This window comes from Eutrigla gurnardus (genome assembly GCF_963514095.1).
Source record: "Eutrigla gurnardus genome assembly, chromosome: 13".
NCBI classification, from domain to species: Eukaryota; Metazoa; Chordata; class Actinopteri; order Perciformes; family Triglidae; genus Eutrigla; species Eutrigla gurnardus.
In genome coordinates, this window is record NC_139936.1 from 4,360,527 (window position 1) to 4,387,790 (window position 27,264).

At 45.9% G+C, this 27,264-nt stretch overlaps 4 protein-coding genes across 7 annotated transcripts in view; 3 read left to right on the forward strand and 1 right to left on the reverse strand.

Annotated features, from left to right (window-relative positions):
• The window catches only part of adgra2 (adhesion G protein-coupled receptor A2), a 37,416-nt gene extending 30,800 nt beyond the window's left edge, over positions 1-6,616 (forward strand). For both annotated transcript variants that reach the window (XM_084025004.1, XM_084025005.1), the window contains 13 exons: positions 327-540; positions 666-830; positions 910-1,108; positions 1,198-1,347; positions 1,425-1,586; positions 1,797-1,997; positions 2,093-2,282; positions 2,631-2,839; positions 2,918-3,045; positions 3,127-3,250; positions 3,330-3,478; positions 4,172-4,261; positions 4,437-6,616. In XM_084025004.1, the coding sequence (XP_083881130.1) occupies positions 327-540; positions 666-830; positions 910-1,108; positions 1,198-1,347; positions 1,425-1,586; positions 1,797-1,997; positions 2,093-2,282; positions 2,631-2,839; positions 2,918-3,045; positions 3,127-3,250; positions 3,330-3,478; positions 4,172-4,261; positions 4,437-5,844 (3,389 nt within the window). In that variant the 3' untranslated portion in view covers positions 5,845-6,616. The remainder of the gene's footprint in view (positions 1-326; positions 541-665; positions 831-909; positions 1,109-1,197; positions 1,348-1,424; positions 1,587-1,796; positions 1,998-2,092; positions 2,283-2,630; positions 2,840-2,917; positions 3,046-3,126; positions 3,251-3,329; positions 3,479-4,171; positions 4,262-4,436) is intronic.
• The window catches only part of LOC311023766 (AP2-associated protein kinase 1-like), a 166,665-nt gene that overhangs the window by 64,721 nt on the left and 74,680 nt on the right, over positions 1-27,264 (forward strand). The gene's annotated exons all lie outside the window — the stretch shown is intronic.
• rab11fip1a (RAB11 family interacting protein 1 (class I) a) lies at positions 8,340-21,356 on the forward strand. Of its 2 annotated transcripts, XM_084025799.1 has the most exons (6): positions 8,340-9,060; positions 14,086-14,522; positions 14,650-15,520; positions 16,963-18,714; positions 19,011-19,107; positions 19,536-21,356. In XM_084025799.1, the coding sequence occupies exons 1-6, from the start codon at positions 8,711-8,713 to the stop codon at positions 19,737-19,739; spliced, it is 3,711 nt and encodes a 1,236-aa protein (XP_083881925.1). In that variant the 5' UTR covers positions 8,340-8,710; the 3' UTR covers positions 19,740-21,356. The 2 variants fall into 2 exon arrangements, with proteins under 2 accessions (XP_083881925.1, XP_083881926.1); XM_084025800.1 differs by lacking the exon at positions 16,963-18,714 and having other exon boundaries at positions 8,347-9,060.
• On the reverse strand, positions 22,781-26,620 carry prlhr2a (prolactin releasing hormone receptor 2a). 2 transcript variants are annotated; one of them, XM_084024291.1, is made up of 3 exons: positions 26,284-26,620; positions 24,489-24,965; positions 22,781-23,555 (listed from the first exon to the last, which is right to left on the reverse strand). In XM_084024291.1, the coding sequence occupies exons 2-3, from the start codon at positions 24,941-24,943 to the stop codon at positions 22,919-22,921; spliced, it is 1,092 nt and encodes a 363-aa protein (XP_083880417.1). In that variant the 5' UTR covers positions 24,944-24,965; positions 26,284-26,620; the 3' UTR covers positions 22,781-22,918. The 2 variants fall into 2 exon arrangements, with proteins under 2 accessions (XP_083880417.1, XP_083880416.1); XM_084024290.1 differs by lacking the exon at positions 26,284-26,620 and having other exon boundaries at positions 24,489-25,491.

Consider the following 27,264-nt stretch of genomic DNA (forward strand, 5'->3'; position numbering starts at 1 on the left):
GAACATGGGCTTTTTTTGAATGACAATGAGTGCGCTCATACAAGTGCTCAAAATGGTCCCGGTGTCTTCTAAGGATTACTGTAGAGCGGAGCGAAGCAGCTAAGTGGGGACATACTTCTAAAAGTATCGCTGAGCTGTGTTGACAACTATTCCTGTGGGTTGCATTTAGGAATCGCTGCTGCCTGCATCCAATCTGCGTTAGAACAGCAGACTCATAATGTGCTTCTGTGGAAACATTTAGCTGAGGTTGAGTAATGAGAGAGTAGCAGGAATCATTCAGAGCAACGGTCACATCGCTTGCCTCTTTTTCCCACCCCGGTGCTCAGACGGCCCTCTGGAGCTGCACACGCTGTCGCTGCTGCCCTCCCAGCGTCAGGTGGTCTTCAAAGGCGACCGGCTGCCCTTCCACTGCACCTCCGCCCTGGTGGACAAGATCACCACCTTGCACTGGCGTCACAACGGTCAGCTGGTGACCTCCGACCCGGACATGGGCGTCCAGCTGGAGAGCAGCGTGCTGCACGACTGCACCTTCATCACCAGGTGCAGGAACTTAAAGTCGCCCAAGATTACCGCCTGTAATCGAATGTTTGCACACGGGAAATGTGGTCATTGGAGCATGTGGCGATAATGTGTCATAATGAGCCGTCTCCATCCTCTTTATCCAGTGAGCTTATCCTATTCAACGTACATGTGGAGGCCAAGGGAGAGTGGGAGTGTGTGGTTTCCACTGGGCGGGGAAACACGTCTCGCAGTGTGGAAATAGTGGTGCTGGAGAACAGCGCCTCCTTCTGTCCAGAGGACAAAGTAGTCAACAACCGTGGGGAGTTCAGGTTAGTTGCACTTCCATTGATAATTATCACACAACGTAAGACTGAGGGGTCTTAACTCGGCTCTGATTTGGATCCCCAGGTGGCCCAGAACGCTGGCGGGCATCACCTCGCATCAGTACTGCCTGCAGCTGCGTTACCCCTCCCTGTCTGTGGAGGGAGGTATCGAGCAGAAAAAGGCCTCCCGACACTGCGACCGCTCTGGGAAGTGGCAGGAGGCTGACTATTCAGACTGTCACTACACCAACGGCATCACCCGTGTCCTGCACACCTTCATCCTGGTCAGTGGATCTCAGCTTCATGTTCAGTCAACACTATGTAGATTCTGTTTCACAGCATCACACCTGTTTTTTTTGCTCTCGCCTCACAGAGACCCATCAATGCGTCCAACGCCGTCACCGTGGCTCATCAGGTGCGCACGTACACCCTGGAGGCCTCCGGCTTCACCGACTCCGTGGACGTGTTGTACGTGGCGCAGATGATGGAGAAGTTTATGGATTACGTCAGACAGCTGCGGGAGGTGAGGGCGATTTAATTGCATTACACGAGCATGTCTTTAACTGTCCTGTTGACTGTAATACATGTGTGTTGTTCCAGTTGTCAGAGGTGCTGGTGGAGATGGGAAGCAACCTGATGCAGGTGGACGACCAGATCCTCGCTCTGGCCCAGAGAGAGAAGAGAGCCTGCAGCTCCATAGTCTACTCTCTGGAGACGCTGGCCTGGCCTCAGCTGCACAGTCACGCTCAGGACTTCTCCATGGTAGGGACTACTTTTTTCAACAGAGCGAGTAGAGCTTCTAGAGACTCTAGTTCATTGTGACAGGAAATGCATCAATGTGGGAGTTATATCTGTAGAATATTTTGCAAAATAATGGCATCTGCAAAAGAAAAATGTAAATGTAACTACCGAAGAACAAACGACAATGTCTGGAGACTGTATTCATATTTCATGTTCTTGACACGTACACAGGTGTCTACGAACATCGTGATGGAGGCCCACTTCATTCGACCAGCCCATTTCACCGGTATAACCTGCACCGCCTATCAGCGCCGCGACGTCTTAATGGGCGGCCTGGGAATGGAAACCTCAGATTCCTCTCACGAGCAGCGGCTTCGTTTTCGCTGCAGCACCGGCTCCCACAACACCTCCCTCAACCATTTCCCCCTCAAGGTGAGGCGTGAGCCATCAATAACCCATCGTACGTGCATTCAAGGTGTACTGTTGGATTCAGAATTAAATACAAAAATGTTTTTGTTTCCCTCCAGAATTCAATAGCCCTGGCCTCTGTGACGCTCCCGGCTACTCTGTTTCCTCCTGATGCTCCTGCTGACTGTAAACTTCAGTTCGTCGCCTTCAGAACCGGCAGCTTCTTCCCTCTGTCCGGGAACGCAAGCAACACCGGGGAGCGCTCCCGCCGACGTAGCGTGAACACGCCTGTCCTCTTTGTTGGGCTCGGTGAGGAACCCCCATCAACCCATATTCTCACATTTAAAGGAAAAGTTCACTCAAAATCGTACTCCTGTTCTTGTAGATAGATGTGTAAGGCATAACTTAATTTTTTTAATATTTCACTATAGCATACTTTCTAAACTAAAGGTCAGCTATCTATAATGTCACTTTTTCTTGACTTTGACCATTATTCTTATTATTCCAACGTTTCACCCCTACATATGGAAATCACTGTTAGTCCCAGCATCTCAGGGATGTTGCAAGAAGAAACTCCTCAAGAAATATAAAAGATGACCACAGACTTATATCTAACCATATAAAAGTGACTAACCTCTCTCCATCTCTTTGTGACAGACGGCTGCAGCCGGTCGAACCACTCGGGGCCCATCTGGGTGTCGCTGCGCCACCTGTCGCCTGGTACCGACGCGGTGGCGGCCCAGTGGAGCCTGAACCCTCTGGAGAAACAGGGCAGCTGGAGCCAGGAGGGCTGTCAGCTGGTCCACAGCGACAGCAGCGTCTCCACCATGCGCTGCTCTCTGCTGAGCAACTACGCTGTGCTGCAGGTGGGACGGCCTCCAGTGTTTTAAAACGCATCGTTCATTCAGGTCGAATGGGACTTTCATGTGACTTTTTCTTCCTAGGAGGTACCTGACTTCCCCAACTCCTCTCCCATCTCTGTGAGGGTGCTCCACCCTGTGGTGTATGCCTGCACTGCAGTGCTCCTCCTTTGCCTCTTCACCATCATCATCACACACATCCTACACCACAGGTACGTGTGCACATGCAGGAACAGGACTTCTTGTTTGTTATTTGCTTCTTTTCCTGATTGTTTTTCTCCGCCTCCCTACAGTTCTATTCACATATCAAGAAAAAGCTGGCACACTTTACTGAATACCTGTTTCCACATCGCCATGACGACAGCCATCTACGCAGGCGGCATAAGCCTGACCAGCTATCCGGTGGTTTGTCAAGCGGTAAGTAGTTAATTCGCCCCTGGTTTTGTCCAGCGGCGTCCGTGAGCTCGCTGTCTAACCCGACCGTGCCGTTGGACAGGTGGGCATCGCCCTGCACTACTCCTCGCTGTCGACCCTGCTGTGGATCGGAGTCAGCGCCAGGGTCATCTACAAAGAGGCCGTGTGGAGGACGCCGCGGCAGCCGGAGGGAGAGGCTCCCGCCCCGCCCACCCAGCGACCCATGCTCAGGTCAGTGAAGCGAGCTTCGACTCGCCTTCTCCCACTCCTGTACTGTGAGATTGTTGTTTGCTGTCGATATTTCTGTTTTTGGGGTTCTTGTGCACGGCCACCCAAACGGTTCTCCATCAAAGCAGGTCATTGTGCCCAACCACCAAAGTCCCTTCTGTTTTTAAGGAAACCTTGGAGGCACATAACAGAGTATTTCTGTGAAAAAAAACGATTAGCCTGTATGAACCCCGAGTGGGGGAGGGAAGGAATGTAAGACACCAGCATAACAGAAGCAGAGGGGGTCGTCATAAATCTGAGCAGGGTGATTCATGGGGGGGTGCACTGTCTTTCCAAATCTTCCCCTTCAAATTCTCCTCCCCTTTGCGATCATACACTGACCCCGCTGAACCCTTTTGTTGCCCACGCAGCCACACGGGATCAGGCTGCAGTAAATCACAGCCTTCTGGAGCCTCCGCTGACCCTCGTAACACGCTGCCCACTACGAGAGGGAGCCCTCACACAGCTCCGTTCATGATTATAGACAGCCAGAGAGGGCGTAGAAACAGAAAAAGGGGGGGGGAAATGACACTTTAAAAACATCGTAGCAGCCAAAGGTCAAGCAGCATCCTGTGGCACAAACAAGAGCCGCTCTCCGTTTTCTCAAAACCGCAGCTGGGAACTTGTGTTTGATATGCGTTGTCTCTATTATTCAAGGTTCTACTTGATAGCTGGTGGAGTCCCTCTCATCATTTGTGGGATCACTGCAGCTGTCAATGTCAACAACTACGGCGACAGCAGCCTTTAGTAAGTGCTTCTCTCTTCCCTTTGTCTTTTTTTCTCCTCCAGCCATTTGGCCCCTTGACTTTGTGCTGTTTTGTTTTGGTGCTGAAGTGAATAATTCGGTGCAATATGTTGAACAGACAGACGTGTCCTTGTTTTTGCTCTGACCCTTCTGACTTCTTCTGTTGCCTCTTTGCAGCTGCTGGCTGGTGTGGCGCCCCAGTCTGGGGTCTTTCTTTGTCCCCGCTGGCCTAGCGGTGCTGGTGACCTGGATCTACTTCCTGTGCACTGTGTTTCGCCTGAGGCACCGCGTGGCCAAAGAATGCACAGGAACCACCCTGTCCTCTCCCGTGACCGAGAGCCAGCCCGCACTGGCAGGAAGCACTAGCCTCCACTCCACGGACTCAGCAGCGGGACCAGTAATCCCTGTTGTGATGCCAGAGGACCAGTACTCGCTGAAGACACAGTTCCTGGTGCTGGTGGCGACCCACTTCCTGTTTGTGGTCCTGTGGTGTTGCGGAGCCATGGCGATGTGGCTGACGGGGCACACTAGCCTGTTATTCAGCTGTCTGTACGGCATGGCCGCCACCGTCCTGGGGGTGTTTCTGGTGGTGCACCACTGCTTCCGACGTCTGGACGTGCAGGCCTCGTGGATGGCGTGTTGCCCCGGCAACGGCCGCTCTCATCCCATGTCTACTTACACGCACACCTGCACTACCGGGAGTGGAGTGCAGACCTCTGAGCAGGGATCACAACTTTTCATCAGCTGCCATCCGCCGGGAGACTCTCACAACTCGTCGTCGGCCCGGTCGTCATCCACGCCGAGCGGCATCAGCAGCGTGGGCCCCGGGCCCTGCAAGCTCACCAACCTGCTGCAGGTGGCACAAGACAATCCAAACAACGCCGCACGGGCCCCGGCGGCCACCGTCACCAGCACCAGTACCGACAACACCACCAAGCCCACAAACAATGTTCTGCCCACCATTAACACTGCGGCCCCGGTGCATCCCCAGAGAAGGAAAGTGAGCAGCAGAACTAAACAAGGGAGTAGCCAGTATCACCATCGGGGTGAGGGCAGAGGTCACTATCGTCTCAAAGCTCTAAGGACTGCTGGAGGCGGGGGCAGCCTGGGAGCTTTGGGACCCGTTGGTTTAGAGAACCTCAATTCCTCACATGCGGCTCACAAACAGGCCACGAGTGAGAATGGCAGCATCCACCACAGCCTCTCGGAGAACCAGGCCAGCCCGCTCGCCAACGGGAAGCGCTTCGGACAGTCGGTGCCGACCAGCCCGTCAGAGGGAAGCGACGGGGGCAGCAGCGGGAGTCGCAAACCCTTCCCCCTGCTGCCCACCATGGCCAGCAGAGCGGCCATGCACGGCGCTCAGAGACGATGCGCCAGCAGAGACAATTTGAAACTGGAGCGGGACACTAAGCGATGCTCCTACCCTTTGAACAGTGTCACCACCACTGTGCCGGGGGCCGCTGCGCCAAATGGCACCCTTAAAAACTCAGTGCTGGAGCTGGAGCAGGACATGAGTGGCACGGACCAATCGCAGAGCTCCGTCGGAATGAAGAGTGGTTTGTGGAAAAGTGAAACCACAGTGTAACCTATACTTATATGTGAACTTCTATGCATGACCTCAATGGACTAAAATGATTTGGTTATGTTTTAATGGTCTCTTGATTATAATAATTATATAATTTAAGATATAAAATCATGAAGGCATCCAGGACCCTAAACTGGTACTTTTTGCCTCCATAGCATTGTAAGTTTGCTGTGAAATGCTAAAAAAAAAAAATAAGGCAGGTTTTTTTTTGTTTTTTTTTAATTGTCATGTTCAAACATAAGATACTCATTTATTTTTTATTCATTTCACACAAGAAAATGTACAAGATGTCTCTGAAATTGGCATGTGATGTTGATTTTGGATGTTTAATGAAAGCTTTACTGTTTTTAGTTGTGATTTTTCTATGCATATCAACTATAGCATGAAATGGAATGCAAGATGGTCCGGTTCCAAAGTACAGCTATTTGCATTTAATCTGTGGACAAATTTTCACCCTTTTGTTTGCTTCAAGTAAGCGTTTGCGTGTGCTCATGTATGCTGTTGTATGGCGTGTGTGTGTGTGTGTGTGTGTGTGTGTGTGTGTGTGTGTGTGTGTGTGTGTGTGTGTGTGTGTGTGTGTGTGTGTGTGTGTGTGTGGATACTATAGGAGCATGACTGGCTGTACAGAATCTCTGAGTGAATTAAAAACAAAGCTATGCGAGACTTTTTGATTAAATAAGTGTTTCATTTGTATTGCTTTGCTCCCATCTGCACTGACAGAGCTCACATCATCTAATGAATTCAGAAACAATAAAAACCAGGGGTAAAAAACAAAACAAACAACAACAAAAAACAATGTGCTTTCTTCTGCCCAGTCACTTGATTCAATTCCAGCAGAAATGATGTAGGAATGACTGCCCCCTCCTGGGTGGCAGAGGAACTTTTCACAGTCATTTCCAGGGATCTGAGATATGTTGGCTTGCAAATCTGTCAAATCACACAGGTTTTGTAATTTAAAACGTGTCCACTCATGCTGACACGACATTAAAAAAAGGTTGGTATTCACATTTCCCCATGGAGTGTCCATAAAATACTTTTTCACACATCAGGAGCCTGACTGAATTGAATAAATTCAATCAAAAATGTTGCCTTCACATTTGCTGCAGACATACAAATGCCTACGCCTTACTTCTGCTTTTTTTTTAGTCAATTCACTTACAATACAGGAAATTACATCAACAGGAAACAATGTTTCTATATGAAACTCATTGTTACTGCTTTCCCCCATTGTTCTCTGGGAGGAAGTCTTCGTGAAATCTAGAGAATTACATACTATTTGTTATAACCATTAAGTGTCAGAATGTATTCAGGATGTAAAACATGGGAATGATTTCATTCCATGTGACCGTGACTTGTATTGAACCTCTGGTTATATTTAAACATTTAGTTAGACTTGTCTTGTTGATTCAGTGTCATGATGTCCAGGTATATCATGAATCTGGTGTCATTACAATCATCTCTGCATGCCTTTCATTGCCATGGTTACCTACAGGTCTTATCTTCACCTCTCTATCTGAATGTGTTAGTAGTTTTCAAGTTGTAGGATGAATGCGAGACAAACCAATTAATTATTTACACATAAGACACTTTAATTGTAATAGATTTCTTTTTGAATGTGTGCCAAAAATGCCTGCTGCGTTGCTGAAGAATGGAGTGACTGTCAATCACATTCACATTTCTAATTATCCATAAATGAATGTCGTTCTACTTCCTCGTGTTACACAAGCCTACAAAAAGAAATGAAATATTTTGTCTCACATTCAACCTCAGTAAACGATCAACTATTAAAGGAATATTGCGTGAAATCAATTTGCTCTTAACATCTGGAGGAAGGCTGGCTGAACAGATGAAGTTGGGGACACAGTAAGAGGGAAAAGATGAAGTGATTTCATACCGCTTTGTTCAGGCGATGACTTGGCACATTCAAGTGTTTGCATTCAGGCCATCTGACATCATTTAAGTAGTCATAACCTGAACATTCTGTACCTTGAGCTTCTGTTCACCAGTCCTGGTGAACCAAAAAATATTCATCTTAATTAAAAAAAAAGGGAGATTTGTACGTGAAAAGTGTCCTTTTGTTGTGATGTAACACTATAAATTCAATTGAATTGAATTATACTTTTATAGTTCTACTTTATAAACCTATTTTATTCATTTATTTTTGAATATTTGGATTAATTCTGGTATTTTTAAGAAACATAATGCGTTACAATTTTAAACCAATAATAAGTGAGAAAAATAATTCGTCTGGACATGGTTTTAAGGGTTAAATAAGCATCTCTGAAGTCAGTTTGTGTGCCAGGAGTTGTCCCATTTTCCGTGGGTAAACTGACTCCCGGTAAGTGGCTGAGTTAACCGTCTCGGGGACCGCCTCCTCCATCGTCCAATCACTGACGGACCTAAAAATAAACTGACTCTAGTATTAGCCAATCAGGCGGCGCGCTCAAGAGTATGGGCGGGGCCTCCCAACATCAGGGAAGTGAAGTGTTATTTTTTTACGTAGCGGAGGGAAAACAAGGCAACTGTTTTTTAATGGAAGCCTCTTGAGGACTTGTCGGTGATGGTCGTGGCTGGGTTAAACAGACTCGGACTAGCGTGAAGTTAGTTAGCCGAGCGTTTTATCTTAACTCGAGTGTTATTAAAGTGCTTAGATATCGCGTTACGGAGAGGAGGGAGAAGTTGTTACGACGTCAAACTGGGCTTCCTGAAGTCAAGCTAGGTAACGTAACCCTAAATCTACGGCCGCAGAGGACGGCGAGGTCCAGGGGGGCGGAAAACGGGTTAGCGTAATAGTATTAGTAAGCTATTTAACAAACCATTCGGATTAACTTTTTTTTTGGTGGGGCTTTTAACGGGTCTTTCGGAGATGTCTCTGGCCGACCAGAGCCAGCAGTGGTTCCCCACCGGCGTCCAGGTAACGGTGCACCAGGCTCGGAACCTGCGCGCCAAGGGTAAGAACGGCACCAACGACGCCTACGCCATCATGCAGGTGGCCAAAGACAAGTTCTCCACCTCCGTGTCCGAGAAATGTGTCGACCCGGTGTGGAAGGAAGAGGCGTCCTTCGACCTGCCCCTCTTCCACCCGAGCGGCGGCGACCGCTGCACGCTGTACATCGTCGTGATGCACCGCGCTCAGGTGGGACTGGACAAGTTCCTGGGTCAGGCGGTGGTCAACCTGCTGGACCTCCACGACAACACCCCCCGCAAAAAGACAGAGTGAGTGACGTCTGTGGCTTGCCAATGTTTGCACAGGAAAAAAAGGCAATTCAATTCACATTGGGTTCCTGGGTGTTTTGTTTGTTGTAGTTTGATTTGCACAAAATGATCCACTAGTTTAGACGAGCATCAAATAGTTTATTAAAATGCACAGTAAAGATTCATGTTTCCCTGTACAAGTATAAAATAGATACATAATACAAAACAAAGCTATTTTAAAAGGCAGCATGTGACAAATAAATACATACATAAATAAAACAGTACAAATATGTGCAAACTGTGCAGCTGTTTTAAGAGTCTGATGGCAGTTTTCTTCTCTAAATCCAGCTTCAACCGTGACTCCAGTTTATCTACAGCTCAGCATCACCTCGGGAAGCAAACTGGACAGAAGTTTAAAATAAATAAATAAATAGTCCATTCACAATTCACATACTTGGGTCAGATTATATGACTTTAGGAAATACATCATCAAAAGTCACCTTGAAGCACTCAGCTGCAATCTGACATTAAATACGTGGGTAAACAAAACATTTGATTGGTTCATCTCCCACCATGCATCTGTGTTTTATATCAGAGTCAGAATACTTTATTAATCTCTCAGGAAATTGTAATTGTCCCTTTAGAGTTAAATATCACCACCAAATATATGTAATGTATGTATATAAAAACAAAACGCTATAGGGACCATCTGTGAATGTGCTGTTGAGGTAGTAGTAGTATGTAGTATTGAGTTAGTATTATCTTAAACCCATTTTATCTGGTCTCCATTCACACTCACAAAACCCGAAAACAAACCTCCTTTCGGTTTTCATAAGTTAACATCATCTTGGAGCCGTCCTTCATTTTAATGTGTTGGTAAACCTCACAGTGCTGAAACCATCCATCCTTGAGTTTATTTTGGCTTTTGTACATCTAAACCGGTCAAGTCTAGCTTCAGAGACACAAATGAACGATTCGGTCCTTTCACGACCCCGTTTACTTCAAACGCAGGACACCTAGATAAGTCATGAAAGAAAAACACAAGCCGTTAACTTTAAGGCATCCCCTCCCTCCCCTCCCTCCTCTTATTGGCGCCTGATAAGACAGAAAAGAGACAACCGTGGAGACGGTGGGAAAACAGTGGGAAATCTAAATCTCAGCCCCTCTGTCTTCCGTCTCTCCAGCGGACCAACCCTAACGTTGGGCTGAGACTTCTTTCTGTCTCTCCAGCGGACCAACCCTAACGCTGGGCTGAGACTTCTTTCTTCATAGATTGGTGTGAAGTCGGCTCAATCGCTGCAGTTAATCTTGCACATTCCTCGGGGCTATTTGCTCACATACAGATCCGTCTGCTCACACCCAGATGTGCTACATGATGACACCTGCGGTTTGACGTAACATGGGTGTAACGCGGGCTTGGCCTGAATCAAAATAAATCGCTGAATCAGTATTAAATTGGGTTACACACCCTTACATGTAAGATGGTTTGAATATAGACTCCAAATGTGACCTTTGGTAAAGACTGAGCGCCAGTTATCACTCAACTAAGGCCAGTGTTGATACAACGACCTCATTCTCCTGGTTATTACCGTCATATCTCAAACGTTATCTTGTGTTTGCTCAGTACGTGTTGTTTTTTTTACACTTAATAGCAAAGTTCATTCCTTGCGCCTTCGATTCTGAACTCCTTGGCTCTCCCTCCTCGCCTCCCCGGCCTCCTTTAAATCCAGTTAGCGAGGTATTGGATGTTGCTGCTGTCGCCGTGAGGCGTGTGGTGTTGGATTACTATCCGTCTTCCATGTCCTGCTGACACTGGGTGTGACATCGACCACTTTTGTGTTCCTGCTGAAAGGGAGCTCCGCCTCGGCGTCTCCAACACAATACACTGTTTTCAAGCTGAAATTAGTTTATAGTGCTGTTTATTTGAGCGTTATCGTTGATAACGCTATTATTCGTTGGGACGATAAGATTTCCATTCTTCCCACGTTTTCCTTTAATCCAAGGTGACGTCTTCAAATCAACTCATAGTCCAAAGATATTCAGTTTACAATCCCTTAACACAAAGCAGCACATTCTAACAGTTTAGAGCCTTCATTTATGAGGGAAACAATTTAAATGTTTCTAGATGTTGAGTTTGGGCTGTTGCAGAAGAGTCACGTTTTTTTTTTACACCACTATATTTATTTTGTAAACACATATCAGAGCAGTGGAATTAAAAAATGCCTCTCATCCCGACATATTTGTATTCACACAACATGAGAAATACCTCCCGTTTGATCTTACAAATGTATCTTCAGTGGCTTTAAGGAGATCTTTAAGATTAAATTTAAAATGTGAGTGGGTTTTATTGAGTATTAAAGCAATCATTTGGAGGAATCTGTATTTTATTTCATTGGCTTCATCCTCTCTGGCATCCACTCATACGATACGACTACAGTCTCTCCTGTTAATCATTAGCCATGGAAAGAGAAGTGCCCTTGACAATTAACCGAAGGGAACCTGTCTAGCCGGACCGGTGAGAGCAGGAATCGGGCACAGCTCTGTATTTCTATACAGACAGTAGAACGTGTACACCCAGATAGTCTGTTTATAGCCTCAGTGATGCATCGTCTCCATTCAGCCGGCCCCTAATCGACGTAGACTAGACCAGAACCACCTCCGTGCTGGTCTGACAAAGTGTGATCTCTCTGTCCTTGTGCTTGGACTCGGGGTTAGTGATTGTTGGACTTGGCACACTCGACTCGGGGTGGGAAAAGAGGAATGTTTGACTTGACTCAGTGTGACTTTCATTACATCACGTAGTGCGGAGCGCCTCCCTGCATGTTTGAAAGTGTTTGGGGAATGTTGGTTCCCTCCCATGCTTGTTTCCTGACTGTTATCCTCTTACAGTATGTGACAGCAGGAAACTCCATGTCCACTCCAGATGTTCTCTCTGGTTAAAGCCACGGCGTGTTTTGGATTTAAATTCAACGTTTTCTACACCTCGGTTTATCTCATACAAGGTTTGATTGAATCTTAACAGGGCCCACGCTATATTCCACCAAATAATCAAAGAAGAAATCACACAGTGACATTTACAGTCATAACCCACATCTCTCACTCACTACTCATCAATTTAAATTCAGACCCTAACATAACATAGAATATTACTATTTTTAGACTGCAATTTGCTGCATTCGGCGACATCTAAGAAATAAAAAAGTCCTATTAGGGACATAAAACTCTGACCTCCTATTTTAATTTCTTGATTACTTCTTATTAAAGACGTGCCCGGTGAGATAAGGCGGCAAGTGCGTCAGAATCCAGAACGATGTATAAGTATAAGCCATTATCTTCCAGTCAGTGTGGTTTGCAGCCCATACTTTCCATTCCTCAATCCCACAGAGGAATCGTTTTCCTCATGAAGGTGGAAAGTTTACGACCGCCAACCACACAAGAATGATCTCCGTCTACTATGGAGTGACTAATGTCTGGACAGTAGACATGTGAGGGTATGAAAGTTTGTGAACATCCATTTTAGTGAAAAAACTAATCCCCCTTCATAAATAAATAAGTAAATAAAACATGTGAGAGTCTGTTTTTTTATCACAATACAAATCCTGTATTTTCTACCATTATGATGAACTAGACATCTTTTCCAAGTCATCGATATTCAAGATTATCACCTTAATGAAGATTAAATAAGGATAAATCTCATATCATCTCATGCCTGCAGAGGATTTCCAGGGATGCACAGGTGTATTACATGGTGTAATGTGGATATTAACTTGTGGTCCGAGGCAGAAGACAGGGTTGACTCGCATTTTTGTATTTCTTCTTCTTTAGCCACCTATAAATAGAAATGTCTTTGGTTCTGTTGTGTGGGTAGGATTTGCTTTGTGCAAACAAATAATGCCGTCTGACGCATGTTGCTGCATTCATGATTCACTTCTGTGACACACTGTACCGTGCTGTAAAGAAATCACCTTTTTATTGTAATCTTGGTTCATGCGAAACAATAAGATAAAAGACAACATTGAGTTTGTAATGCTACCTGTTGTTTTGGGAAGCGTTAGTACGTTCTGGATGTTAGATGAACGGTTGCATGTCAGTGAAGGGTTGAAAAGGTTAACTGCGTCTGCAGGCGTGGGTAAACAATTGAAAAAAAAAAATGAAACAGTTGGCGGATGCTGTGGAGCAAAAATAGTCTTAACAAGGGAAAGGCATTTCTGCTACACTACAAGTACATCTAATGATAGAAAGGGCAAGGCTTTAATTACAAGCAGTAAGTGTCGGTGTGTGTGTAATGGCAATAATTGCATGGTTTTAGAAAGGGCTCTCCAGAACACTCCTGCCTTTCCCTTGCTGCTGATCCTGTGCAACAGAGGACATGTGGGGTGAGCCTGAACAATGCTTTAATTGTGAGGCTTTATCTGTGGATGGCGTGGTGCTTCCAACAGGAACTGGAACAAGCAGTACACTAGATAATGACACCTATCAGTCTCACAGCTGTTACTTACAGTCTGTTGATGTTTATGTTCATCTTGCATTTAACCTAGTTAACCTAATTATACCCTTGGTGACCCTACAGGTTGCATTGTTTACGTGGCAGGTTTATCTTTCTGTCAAACACAAACATCAAATCTGTATAAAGTATAAGGTTAGGGTTAAGTTAAGTGTCATTTTCCATATCAGACAGCTGCATCAGAAACGGTTCTTGCAACTGGAATTAAATTATTTCAACTAAGTTCCTGTATGAGTCGACTTGTGTCATATATTTGCATATTTGTCTGGAGCAATGTGAAATGGACCGAGCTCAGGTGTCTCCCAATGTTGCTGTTGTTTCCTGTATCAGGGCAAATAAGCCCTAAAGGTTGAATATGAGACTGAATAACCTGATAAGATGCAGGTTAATAGACCGTTTCACCTGTCAGCTGATGTCACTCACATAACCTGCAACAGGAAATAATGGTTAAATGGTTTACGATATTTTAAAAGTGTATGTAAATGTAAAAAAGCTGTGTGATCTTGCAAAAATCCCTGATTCATTCTTTCTTTCGTTTGCAGTTGGTTCAAGTTGGTGGACAAGAGTGGAAAAGAGGACAAGGCGAGAGGGGAGGTGCTGCTAGATATCCAATTTATGAGAAACAACATGTCGGCGAGCATGTTTGACCTTTCCCAGCAGGACAAACCTCGCTCGCGCATGTCCAAGTTCAAGGACAAAGTCCGTGGGAAGAAAAAGGATGGCTTCTCCGACTCGTCCTCCGCCATCGTGCCCTCTGTCAGCAAGGTGCTCACGGACAGCGAGGGGGAAGCGGACGCGCAGTCGCTCAATCAGTCAGAAGGCGGGAAAAAGAAATCCAAACTGAAAAAACTCTTTGCCCCCAAATCAAACTTGCAGCGCAACGTCTCGCAGTCCATGACCACCCTGGGGAGTCTTCCTGAGAAGAATTCGTCTCTCAGTGGCAGCCGCTCATCTGGCCTCAACGTGGACACTCCTGAAGGTAACCTAATCTTCCTGTCCTCTGTGTTGACCGTTCTGCCATTCCTCTGCTGCAAAGTACAAGGTAAATAATGGTGTTTTGCATGTCAACAATGACACCGTGCCCCCTTTTTCTTTCCCGCCCACAGTTAAAAAGAAATTCAAATTCCTGGGACACAAGCGAACAGGCAGCTCCGACAGCAAGGTGTCTCTGGGAGCGTTCTCCCTACTGGGTCGCTCCAAGCAGAGCAACAGCGACCTGAACAACCTGTGCATCAACGGCAGCCATGTGTACGAGGAGAACGAGCCCAACAGTGGATCTACCCTCAGCCTGAACAGCTCCGGCCAGGGATCTGTGGAGGACATCCGCAAACACACCTCAGAGGTCCCTACAGAGTCCTTCTTAGGCGCGCCTGTCCCCATGTACAAGCAGCACGAGTCTACAGATAGGGCAATACTGGAGCAACAGCGCCATCAAGAGGAGGCGAGAAGGCAGGCAGAAGAGAGGCAAATAGCTGAGGACAAGAGGCTGGAGGAAGAGCAGAAATACAGAGTAGAGGCCAAGAGACTGCAGGAGGAGGAGGAGCGCAGACAACAAGAGGAACAGGAGAGGAAGAGACGCTTCCTTGAGGATGAAGCAAGGAGGAAGAACCAGAGGGAGGAGGAGGAGGAGGAGATGAGAAGGCAAGAGGAAGCGGCAGTGAACCAGAGGCTCGAGGAGGAGCGACGCAGAGCCGACGAGCAGAAACGGCAGGAGGAGGCGTCCATGAGCGACAGGCTGTCGTCTCTGTTCGGAATCATCAGGAAGAAGGAGGAGAAAAAGGAGGAGCCACCCACAGCAGGAGATCCCGATCAACCAACCTCCTACTACTCCACCAATCCGTTTCAGGACAGTCCCATCAGCGCTTCGGTCGATAGTGAGAGTCCAGCTGATCATCAGAAATCCAGCCACACCCCACAAACGCCCTCCGCCATCGCCTTCCTCAACCGCAGTACCAAAGTGTCTGCAGTCAAACCCAGGTGGGTCTTCTTCTCAACTTACTCTGCACTGATGTCATGTAATGATGTTAACCGTTATTTCAGTGTTATGACACTGGGGATGCTATTTGTTGCTTGTAGTCACATTGTCCCTTTGCTAAGCCTCGCCTCCCGCTGCTACTTCATCAAGCTGTCAGAGCCACCATGTAGCATACACTCTGTCATTACCTGCATAAATGATATCAAATCTGGGGGGTATGAAAAAGCAGTTTCAGAGAGAAGCAGACACAAATGTGTACAATATGTGTTTGATGGATGTATGCAGGATGTGAAACAGGTTAGATATTATAGATTAAAGCTAAAGCCGATCACAGTGTAAAAGTGAAACCACCACTTCACCTGGTGATCGAGAGAGAAGACCACGAAATTAAGGAACAACCTTGTTCCTTTAAAGCCGTTGGTCATTAAAAAGCAAAAGCAGCGTGTTTGGTTGCAGCTGGCCAGTGCTGCGCTCTGATTGGCCAGACTGCATTCATGGGGGCGGGACTTTGCAGAGGGTTCATTACAAAGCAACAAACAAAAAATACTTCTCCCTTCTTTGTTGTCCGTGCACAAGTAAGAGGCACATGTCACACAGAAATGTTAAACATGAAAACCAAAACGCTTGTTTACGACTTTTTACATGTCATCGTCTGTCAACACTGAAACTTGGGATTCCACAAGTTTCCGTCTTGTCTCTGTCGACTCAACTTTGTCTTTAAATGGCCAAATCTTTTAATTCCATCCAATGGTTGAAGGACCAGTTTGACCAGTCTGGTCTCTGGTGCACATGAGATACTGGGTGTGGCTTGTGTCTGCGAGGGTTTTGTGGAACAGGTTTTGGACTGAGCAGAGTTTATAAGGACTAACTGAGTCACGGTGTTAGTTTTCTTGTCAACTTCACTGGCTGTAGTTTTATTGTTTTGGCCTGGATCTTTTTCATTCTTGCGTCATAATGGTAAGAGGCTTGTACTTGCTTTTGTCAGTTACGTTACAGCGGTCTTTGTTTTCAAAAAAGTTTTGAAACGTTCCGATAGCCGGGGGATTGAGGTTATTTCTGTTATGTAGTTGTGATATTTAGGTTCAATTTGTTGCAATACCTAGCATAATCTAAGTGGGATAATCTGAAAGCAGAAATGTGTTTGTAGTCGAAATCTCTCAATGTGAGCAAGTCGCAGCTAAAAATAGAAACGGTAGCCGAAAAACACGTTCTGTATGCAGGTTTGTCATTGCTATTGATCAGTGGACCGTTGAATGAACAAATGCGTTTTGGCAGCTTTTAGGAAAGTAGTGTGAAGTGTTATAATGTGAGGTGTAGATGGGAATTTACTTGTTTTTGTTGCCTTGGGAGATGCTAGTTAACTTGGTGACGGGTTGTACATTGGTGCAAATGACTGTAGGTGATGTGATGGTCACACTGACCTGTAGTTTTCACTCCTTGGCAGATTTACTCAGTCTCTGGAGTCTGAACCTGCTGACTGCCAAACCCCCAGTCAGCTGTGTCCTTCTCCAACCACCCCTGAGTCTACCCCTGAGTCCACCCTCTCTAGTGTCCCGTCTGAGTCCCCTGACGCTTTCTCCAGTCTCCACTCGTCCCTGGCTCCACCAAACATAAGTAAAACCCCGTCTGGTTCTCCTCGTGGCAGCGTAGTGGATTTGTCCCCTGAGGGATCTTCACTCGACATGTCGGACAAGAAGAGGCGAGCCCCCATGTCACCTGTTTACATGGCACACGGGAACCAACCTGGAGGAAGTCCCGTTCCCGTCAGTGAGGACACAAACCCTGCACACGCCGAGAATGATGGCCTGCAGCCAGGCAGAAGAATGTCTCTGCCACTTCCTGATTATGAAACCTTATTTCCTCAAAAGAGACACGGAGTGCAAGGGCACACTCGATGGGACCACATCATCGCTGAGGTCAATCAGAAACACAGGGACTTTTCAGAGATGAGTGTGGATGGCCCAGTGGAGCATGAACCCAGTGTCGGGTCTTCACTCCCACAGGAGAGTTCCCCTGTGAGTCATTATCAAACACATCCTCAGAAGCCCAAACCCACGTCATCAAAAAAAACAGTGGCCCCAGCTCCCCCTAAATCAGTCACAACTCCAGACCCTAAACCAGTAGCAGATACCAGTCAAACAAAGAGCCAGCCTACTGCAAACCAGTCTTTCATGAGGCCTAATCTGCCTGCAAGTGCAGGACCTGTAAACACAAGCAGAGAGAGTCTCTCGGGGATGTCCAGGGATGGACCGAGGAGGGCATTGCGTCCACCAGCTGCAGCCATACATGCACCCAAGCCTACGGGCCAAATGGACTTGGGTACGACAGCACCAGGTGATCAAAGAGTCACTTGGAACAAAGACGCACCCACAGCCAAACCCAGACAGAGGTCTGGTGGCAAAGAGCCAGTAGATCAAGAAGATGCTCCTCTGAACTCAGGGGTCTCGGACAAACATACCAACAGTGACTTCCGTAGACTATCGAGTTCAAATATAAGCAGCTTCGACACAAAAGGCAGGAGTTCAAAGGAGACCATTCAGTTTGATCCGTTCCCCAGTACAGAACTTCTCTCCAACGACCCATGGAACCAAGAAATAGATGACTTTTTCCCCGTCAGTGTGCACAATGAGCCGAAGGTTGAAGATCAAGGAATGACGCCAGACGATCTTGATAAAATCTTTAGTCAAGGCAGACAGACAGATTTTGCTGACTTTAATGGCATCGGTTCAGGCGAACACGACGAGCACATGAAAAAAGACGAAGACTCAAAGCAACTCAGTCCTGCTTTCCGAAGAAGGACTTCACCGAGGCAAAAACCGAGTCTTCCGTCCACGACTCCCCGGGATTACACGACTTCCAAGTCTCAACAAGAGCCCGTGTACGAAGAAGAAACGACCCCCGCTGATCAAGTCGTGTCCGCAAGAAGTGCCAGGAATGGTGCTGTCACGCCAAAGACCGATGCGAAAACACAAAGTAGTTTTTATGGAGAGGATGCGTTTGGAGCTGAACCTTTTACCTCGACCTCGCCTCTCTCAGAACCCCTCCAGGTAGTAATGGAGGAAGGGGAACCTGCATCTCAGACGGGGAGTTTGTCTGGGGGAAAGTCACCTTTCCGGGCATGGGTCTCACACACTGAAGTTCAGCCTGTCAGTGCTCAGAATAGCAATGGAGGTGGGCTAGCCTTTACTCCCCGCAGGTGAGCTCAATCAGGCTACTAACAAAGAATGCATTTGTGGACTGTTTATCTAGACTTATATATGGCATCTTGCCGTTGTTGTTGTTGTTGTATGGAGAGGCAGATAAGGTGGATGGATTTACTTTGGGTGTGGCTATTTTGAAAGCTGGTGATTTCTTGGCAATCGTCTTCATTTTGAGTTTGTGTTTCAATCTTTTTCTCCTGCTTTACATGTAAAAAGATTCTTATTTGATTGTTTTGCTTACTTGCAGTCAATCCTTTTTTGAGGGATTTTTAATAATGGGCTTCCTTTACAGGCCTCATCCCGTGAAGCCCATGAACTCGGAGATCCAGAATCCGATCAGCAGCCCTGCTGTGAAAGAGATAAAGGTCCGGGACAGAACACCAAAAAAGGTAAATGACAAACTGGGGGCGAAAAAAGCCAGCAGAATTGTTGACGTAGCTTCTCACAGCAAGCACATTGGATTTTCCTGCAGGAGGAATTCTATGACACATTACATAAACTCTCTTTTAACCCTCTAATATAATCTACATTTACACATTTATAACCTTTTTTGAGTTAATTCACAGAAATTGAACGTCAGTCAAAGTGAGTGTTTTTTCACGTCCAAAATTGAGCTCAAAGAATGAGTTTTCAAAATATTTTTTCTCAGTTGGACCATGTGATATGTATGAGTATTTGTTATATGTGTTTATAAAGAGCTAAAAAGTGTATCATCTCAAGGGATAAGCCCTTAACATTTCAATAAGGATATGTGTATTAAATCATTGTTTTCATGAGAATGCACACGCTGAATTAACTTCCCCTTCATTCCCCTCAGGTGGCCGACTCGGTGGAAAGCGGCCCTTTCACTCAGCTGACGCAGGACGAGTTGATCACGCTGGTGGTGAGGCAGCAGGCGGACCTGTCCAGGAAGGACTCTAAGATCGTTGAGCTGGAGGAGTACATCGACAACCTGCTGGTCCGCGTCATAGACGAGCAGCCCAACATCCTGTACGCTCTCAACACCGGCAAGCCGATGTGAGGTAACGGCTGCTGAATAAAGACGGGCCCAATAAGGACACGGCCATGTTTGTTGTGTGTGTGTGTTTGTGCTGTTGTCGCCGTGTACTGAGAAACACCATCTCCAACATCTCGATCAAGGTCTTGGAGCATATGCACTTTCTAAGAGTCAGAGACAAATTAGTTTGAGAATGCCAGAAAATCATCTCTGAAGTAATTACACTTAATAATAAGCAGGGATGCACCCATCCGGCTTTTTCAGTCCTGATACCGATGACCGGACTCTGGGTATTGGCTGATCCCGGGTACTGATCCTCTGATACCGGGTACTGATCTGATGCCAGTTTTTAACTAATGTGTGTCTCACCGTGTGGAAGTGACTGGGATCATTTTTTAATGCGTCAGGCAGCATCGGACTTAACTTAAACATCCTAATCATGTCAAGCAAAATGTAACACAAACATGGATATAAATGGACTGAATTTTAATTTATTAAAATAATGGTATCTGATACCAGATCAACCTATCATCACTGATACCCGATCCGGCTCTTTGCATCAGTATCAGGCCGGTATCACGTCAGCATTGGTGCATCTCCAATAACAAGCAAGAAAAACATCTTTATATCAGCAAATGATTGTATTTGTTTTGACACTATGGTACTGGAATTTGCTTTAAAAAAAATGTTACAGTAAAAATACTATTCAACAATTTAATATCTATATACCAACTTTGGTTGAGCTTTATTTATATAGTGATGATGCAGATAAAACGTTAGTTTTTTTAATAAAACAACTATTATCTTTTTAACTCTTTACACTGAGCTTTGTGTAACTTATTGCCGTGCGATGAACGATCATATACATAATATTTCTCTCATGATTAAAGACTGTTTATCTATCAGGGGCACGTTGACTTTTCCCTCCACCACTGAAGTCTTATTTTTGTTTTCTTTATTGATCCTTTTGGCTTGCATGTCCTTTTTTTTTTTTTTTTTTTTACCAGACAATAACATTCTTCCGATGTTTAACTCACCACAGGCGAATGTCAGCTGGTCGTCCAGTCCTTAAGAACATATTGTGCCTATTTTTATTTAGAAAAACCAGCAATAAATAAAAGCAAGCAGCTGCTATGTACTGTACATAGTTTGAATGTGGTTATTATGTAGCCTGTGCACACAGTTTAAATATTATGCAAGTTTAGAATCAAACTCTTCTGATAATAATAATAATAATGTCAGATTTTAATCACTGTGGTGTTTGTGTTGTATTTATAAAAGGAAAACCAAGCGATAATCAAACAGAATCAGAAATATGTGTCAGTAATAAGCAACCAGCTGTCTTTATGTATGTATGTGAACTACACTAATGGATGAACACCTATGCCTTTATATGACTATATTATTTTATGTCTTGGCTGCAATGATAGCAATATAAATCTTCCGAATGTACAGACCTGTGCCTTCAAACCTTTTTTTCATGAATTGTGTGTCTTGATTTGCCGGATTGGCTAAATGTGCAGAATGTACAGCCTGTAAACCGAGAGACAATAACACTATAGTCCATGAAAAACTTCTGAGGGGAGCGATGCTGAGCAAAATATGGTTTTATTTGAAATAAAGACGCTAATTATTTCACCACATTGTTTGTTTCTGCAATTACTTATAATTATTGTGTTGGAAAGCAATATAACATGCAAACGCAATTGAAATAACCATCTACATAATTGTCTTTATAGAAGCGAAGCGAAGCTACAACTGCAGTTGTCTTATTTAATGTCAACTGAACAGAATATATTCTTTTGTTCCACACCAACAAGAATAAGAAATGTATGTTGCCATGGAAACATACATGGCATGGTATTGTACAATAGTGTCCTTTTTTTTTCAAGGTGATGCAAACAAATGTGAATGCGGCAGTTTTTGTAGCTTTGTGTTTTGAAATGGAATATGGAAATACAAATGTTATTATGGGTGAACAAAGTCCACAAAAAAGAATAGAAAATGAGTTGATGCTTGTAAGCAGTCTGTATCTGAAGACGGTTTAGGTCTTTTCATGATATCTGTTCATTGACAAAAAGATATTTTGAGCCTCATCCAAAGTCAATATTTCAATCTGGCAAAAAGACGATTTTTCATGATCCAAACACAAAAACAGATTTTTCCAATAAACTGGCCTTGTGTGAAAGAGATTTAAAAAATAAGATACGTTGCTGATTCACAAAAGGGAGGCTGCTCAATGTGATCGTGTCCATACAAACACACATGGCACTCGATGGTTGATCTACTCTGTTCAGGCTTAAAGGGGAACTTAAAGGGAAACACTAGTTTTACATCATCAAAGTGTGTTTTATATTTTCTGCAAAAGCATTTTCTGGTTCCAGAGGAAGCAGTCTGACAACAAACGTAAGGGTGTGGCTTTAGAAAGAGATGAGGTTTCGAGATCTCTGTCTGCTCTGCACTTGTTGATCAAGCTGAATTGTGGGTAATTTTGGTGCCAGGTTTTGACAGGACTGTTAGGAATGTAAAACAATATCTCGTGGGTTCTCTCCCGGTTCTCCGGGTTCCTCCCACAGTACAAAGACATGTCTGTCTCTACATGTCAGCCCTGTGATAGACTGGTTACCTGTCTGTCTCTACATGTCGGCCCTGTGATAGACTGGTTACCTGTCTGTCTCTACATGTCAGCCCTGTGATAGACTGGTTACCTGTCTGTCTCTACATGTCGGCCCTGTGATAGACTGGTTACCTGTCTGTCTCTACATGTCGGCCCTGTGATAGACTGGTTACCTGTCTGTCTCTACATGTCGGCCCTGTGATAGACTGGTTACCTGTCTGTCTCTACATGTCGGCCCTGTGATAGACTGGTTACCTGTCTGTCTCTACATGTCAGCCCTGTGATAGACTGGTTACCTGTCTGTCTCTACATGTCAGCCCTGTAATAGACTGGTTACCTGTCGAGGGTGAACCCTGCCTTCACCATGTCAGCTGGGATCGGCTCCAGCCCCCCCCCAACCCTGAATACAGGATAATGAAGACGATGGATGGATGGATGAACTCTTAATTACGGTGCACATAATGTGGCTACCTTGAGCAAAAACTGGACACCATATACCGGTAATTAGGAATCCTACTTATCTAGTGTTGCCTGAATGTTTCCAGAACAGAGATGAGAATACTGTCCAAAGAAGAACACAGCAGCTTCACAAAACCACGCTGGCCGTGGCGCAGTTGTTGCCCGAGATGCCGATGCGACGGCGGCACGTGAACATCTTGCGGAGCTCGGCGCGGAAGCGGTCGTGCAGCCAGGCGTACAGGAAAGGATTACAGCAGGAGGAGCTCATCGCGCACAGGTGACAGAGCAGCTGGATGAGCAGGAAGTACCGCTTGTCGATCAGGTCAATGTCAATGTCGCGCAGCACGTTGAAGACGCTGATCGGCATCCAGCAGACGCCGAAGGCCGCCACCACCAGGCTCACCAGCCGGAAGGTCTTGCGTTTGCGCATGCGCTGAGCCTCCGCCTGGCTCTGGGTGTGGTGGCCCGGCACCACGCAGTTCCGCAGCTTGACCGAGATGCACAGGTAGGAGATGCAGAGCGCCGACAGCGGCAGGACGTAGGTGATGAAGAGCGTGCTGTAGGCGTAGGCCAGACGCTGCCTCTCCTGGCCCATCCAGAACTCCTCGCAGATGGTGAAGCCCTCGTTCTTGAACTCCACGTGGTAGGTGTGAGCCACAGCCGGCGCCACCAGGCCGCAGGACAGCAGCCAGATCCCAGACAGGAGGTAGGTGCACGCCAACACCGAGATGCGCTTTTTCAGCGGATGAACGGTGGCGTAGTATCTGCAAGGAAGCAGAGAAGAGCAGCTCATTTTTTACTCACCACAACCTAATTAAACTGGTGGGAGAAAAGAAACGAGAGGGGCGGCCATCACAAGTCATCGCCTGCCAACAGCAATTGACAGCACATTGTTAGCGCCGCACACATTACAGCCTACGCAACAGGCGGTTGACCCCACGCTGACAAAAAAAAGATTCAAAAATCACATTCACAAAGGGTTCGCAAAGAACAAATCCAATACAGCTCTGCTACTGTATCCATGGTGAACAGACAAAACAGGATTCGGGTTTCTAGTATGCAGCTTCTGGTCAGGAGCACGAAACCTTGGAGGCCTGAGGAACGGAGGAAAAACATTGATAGAGCCCCATCGTCCCTTTTTTGTCCTTTACATTTAGAGAAGAATAGTGCACATACCTGTGGAGGGTCTTCATTGCAGCGTGAGTGGCCATTTAAGAGATGCTACTCATGAATGATAATGCACCTATATTGAAACATCTGAAAATATGGATCGGAACGGAAATATGGATGCCAGTTATCAAAATGATGACTGTAATTTGCTATTGAAATGTGGTTCCAAATAAAGACAAAATGTAAAAAAAAAAAAAAAAGATAATGTACCTAACCCTAACCCTACCAATACGAAGAATCCTTTAGTGCTATGGGCCCCTAAATGGACCTTGAGAGCGGAGCTAAAAGCTCTTCATGGTCTTTGAAATGTTTACAGTGCAGTGCAGACTTACAACTACACACTTGCATCTGCCAGTGTGGATGCAAAAGAGAGTGACATTCACTGTGAGGAATTATGTACCCTATTATTTCTTCATTTATGCAAATAGGGTGGCTGAATAAACCTCAATGTGAAAACCTCTTTTGCTCATCTCATTCTAGGCGATGTGTTAATAGAGTCTGTCCACGGCGCTCCGGCTCACTCTTACCTGTCCACACCGATGGCGGTGAGAGTGAAGACCGACACGTAGACCGTCACGGGCTGGATGAGGTAGACCAGGTAGCACATGAAGCGGCCGAACACCCAGCCGTGCGGGTTGAAGGCGTAGGCCAGCGTGAAGGGGACGCACGTGGCGCACATCAGCATGTCGGAGAAGGCCAGGTTGCCGATGAAGAAGTTGGTGACGTTGTGCATCTTGCGCGTGCGGCAAATGACGTAGAGGAGCAGGTAGTTGCCGAAGACGCCCACCAGAGCCACCAGGGTGTAGCAGGGGATGATGAGAGGCTTGAAGGACTGCAGCAGCTCCACGCCCACAAACTGGGAGCTGCGCTTGGAGGAGCCGTTCTGCAGCGCCACCTCAAAGACCTGACCGGTGGCGTTCACCTCGTGGATCATGCATGGGGAGGTGAGCTCGGCTGACCAGCCGCTGCCTGCACCCTCCATCCCAAAACAGGCTGACGTCGACCTGAAGTGACATGAAAACACAATGCTGAACATAAACACATTCATACTATCAATGTACTCAGTTTTTATGTGTGAATGCAGATACGATTGACAAGCTCCTCTCTTCCACTTATAAACAGTGTGTCTGCAAAACATGTTTCAGTCCTATAGAGCTAAAAGGGAAAATCGCTGTACTGGCTGTAACTTTCTTTTGTTAGAATACATTAAACTTTCCCTACTTTTGGAGGCAATTACAGAGACGTGTTTCTTACAGAGTATCACTGTAGACATTAAACAGGGTGCATTGTGGTCCCGGAATCACTGTGAGACAGGAGCCTTTCTGTTATTTCATTCATTGTCAGAATTATGTGAAAGGAAAACGCTGCTGCACGACTGGACTCTCCACCCATTCACTCTGCATGTGTGCACTACGTTGCTGTCTCACACCGACTCAGTGCACTGATGGCTCAGGTGGGGGGGGAAAGGTAATGGGCAGTGTGTGTCGGCGTGACTGTGTGAGAAAATACTGAGATGAATGGAGAGATGGGATGATGACCTCACTTAGCAGTAACACATGCGTGTGAGAAATGACAACAAACATGGATTTTTTGGTAAAAGTGTGCATGAAAAAAAAAAACACAAATTCAAAATGTGCCAAACTTCCAATTCACCAGATTAAAGGTGGAAGTCTTGTTTGTCTCGAATCAGAATATAATATATTTGTTTAATTGTTACAGTAGCCTAGTCTATATAAAATGTGCTTACATGATTTTTCAGATGAGGATGTTTGGTGGCTATTTTCTTATGTAATCCCTAAATTTGATAATCAATCTATTTCAGACATAACAGCCTTTTCTCTGCAGGATAAATCAGCAGCACAGTAATTGATGCAACAGCGCAGTTTGCGATACCAGTCCGACAGAGGAAGACATTTGATCCACATACTTCGCCATTTAGTGAGCATAATTACACCGACAACAATAGGCTAAATTATACTGGAAAATACTAAATAAAAATACATTTAAAAAAAGGCAACAGTTTTATTGTTGCTCCCAACTTCTGATTTTAACACTATAGGCCTATACCTTCTGCCAGCAGGATTAATACATACAAATATTAAAAATATTCACTGTATATTGATTATTCTCTCTTAAAAAAGGCTGAATCAAAAAGCGCCTTGAATGCAAGGAGACAGAATTGACGCATTTGTTTCCATCATCTCCATCTTTCTCTTTTCAACTCAAATATTTGTTTGTTTTGTTGTTCCATGTGATAACATTTCAGTTTTATAACCGATCCGACGTGCGGAGTTGGAAGGAAGAAGAAGAAAAAACACCTACCGTGTGTTGCTCCTCGGTGTTCAGAGGCAGAATATCGGCGTCGGCAGGAGATGCGCCTCTGGCAGAGATGCGCGCGATCACACGCGATCCACGTGTCCATGTGTCGTTAACCAGCGAGGTGTTTTAAAACGCCGAGTGTTGCCAGGCGATCAACAGGTGGCTGAATGGGACGGCTGGCTTTTTATATGTGCCTTTAAACCCCGAGCAGAGAGCACTGATGGTCTGACGCGCGTCTCCGTGGAGGGCTGCTTCTAAATCATCTATATGAGAACAAAGGCGATTTCTAGTGAAGAAGAGTTTGCTTCACCTTCTCATGCATGCTTGTTAATCTTCTATTCCTCACCAGTTTGCTATAAAATACTCCACCAGAATGTTTTTTTCCCCAATGGATCAATTCATTCACAGACATCCCTTATAAGTCATGATGGTGACAAGCCCAAAAGGTCACCGCCCACTGTCTGAGGTCACCCACCGGTGGCTCTGATGTTTGAAGTGTCATCCTTCCCTGGCTCGCAAATATTTGTAAAAGGGGACCGAGGGGGCCGATAAGGAGGTGACGTGATGTGATGTCCGGATGTTGAGTGGCCTTTGTGCGGAGGACAATCACAGCCGTTTCACTCGTCTGGCACGAGCTGGATTTACGGCGTGGTGTGAACACAGATGCTACCAGGAGACGCTGACGCGGCGCTCACAGCGGAAGTCGTGTTCTCGGGCCGTGTCCGTGGCTTCGCCGTGTTCATTAAAAAGCTATGTTTGGTTGTGATCAGCAGAGGTTAACTCTCCCCACTCTTCCTCCGGCATGCAGCCGATCCCGGCTCGGTCCCCTCTCAGCGGGATCGCTCAAAGGCATGAGGGGGAAGTCAGGGCTTGTTTTTTGAGGTCACAAACAGCAGAAAAGTCAAAAGCAACCAGAACATCCAAACATAAATCACAGTTCACGCTCAACTTTCTGTGTGAGGCTGTGAGACAAAACCCGAGGTG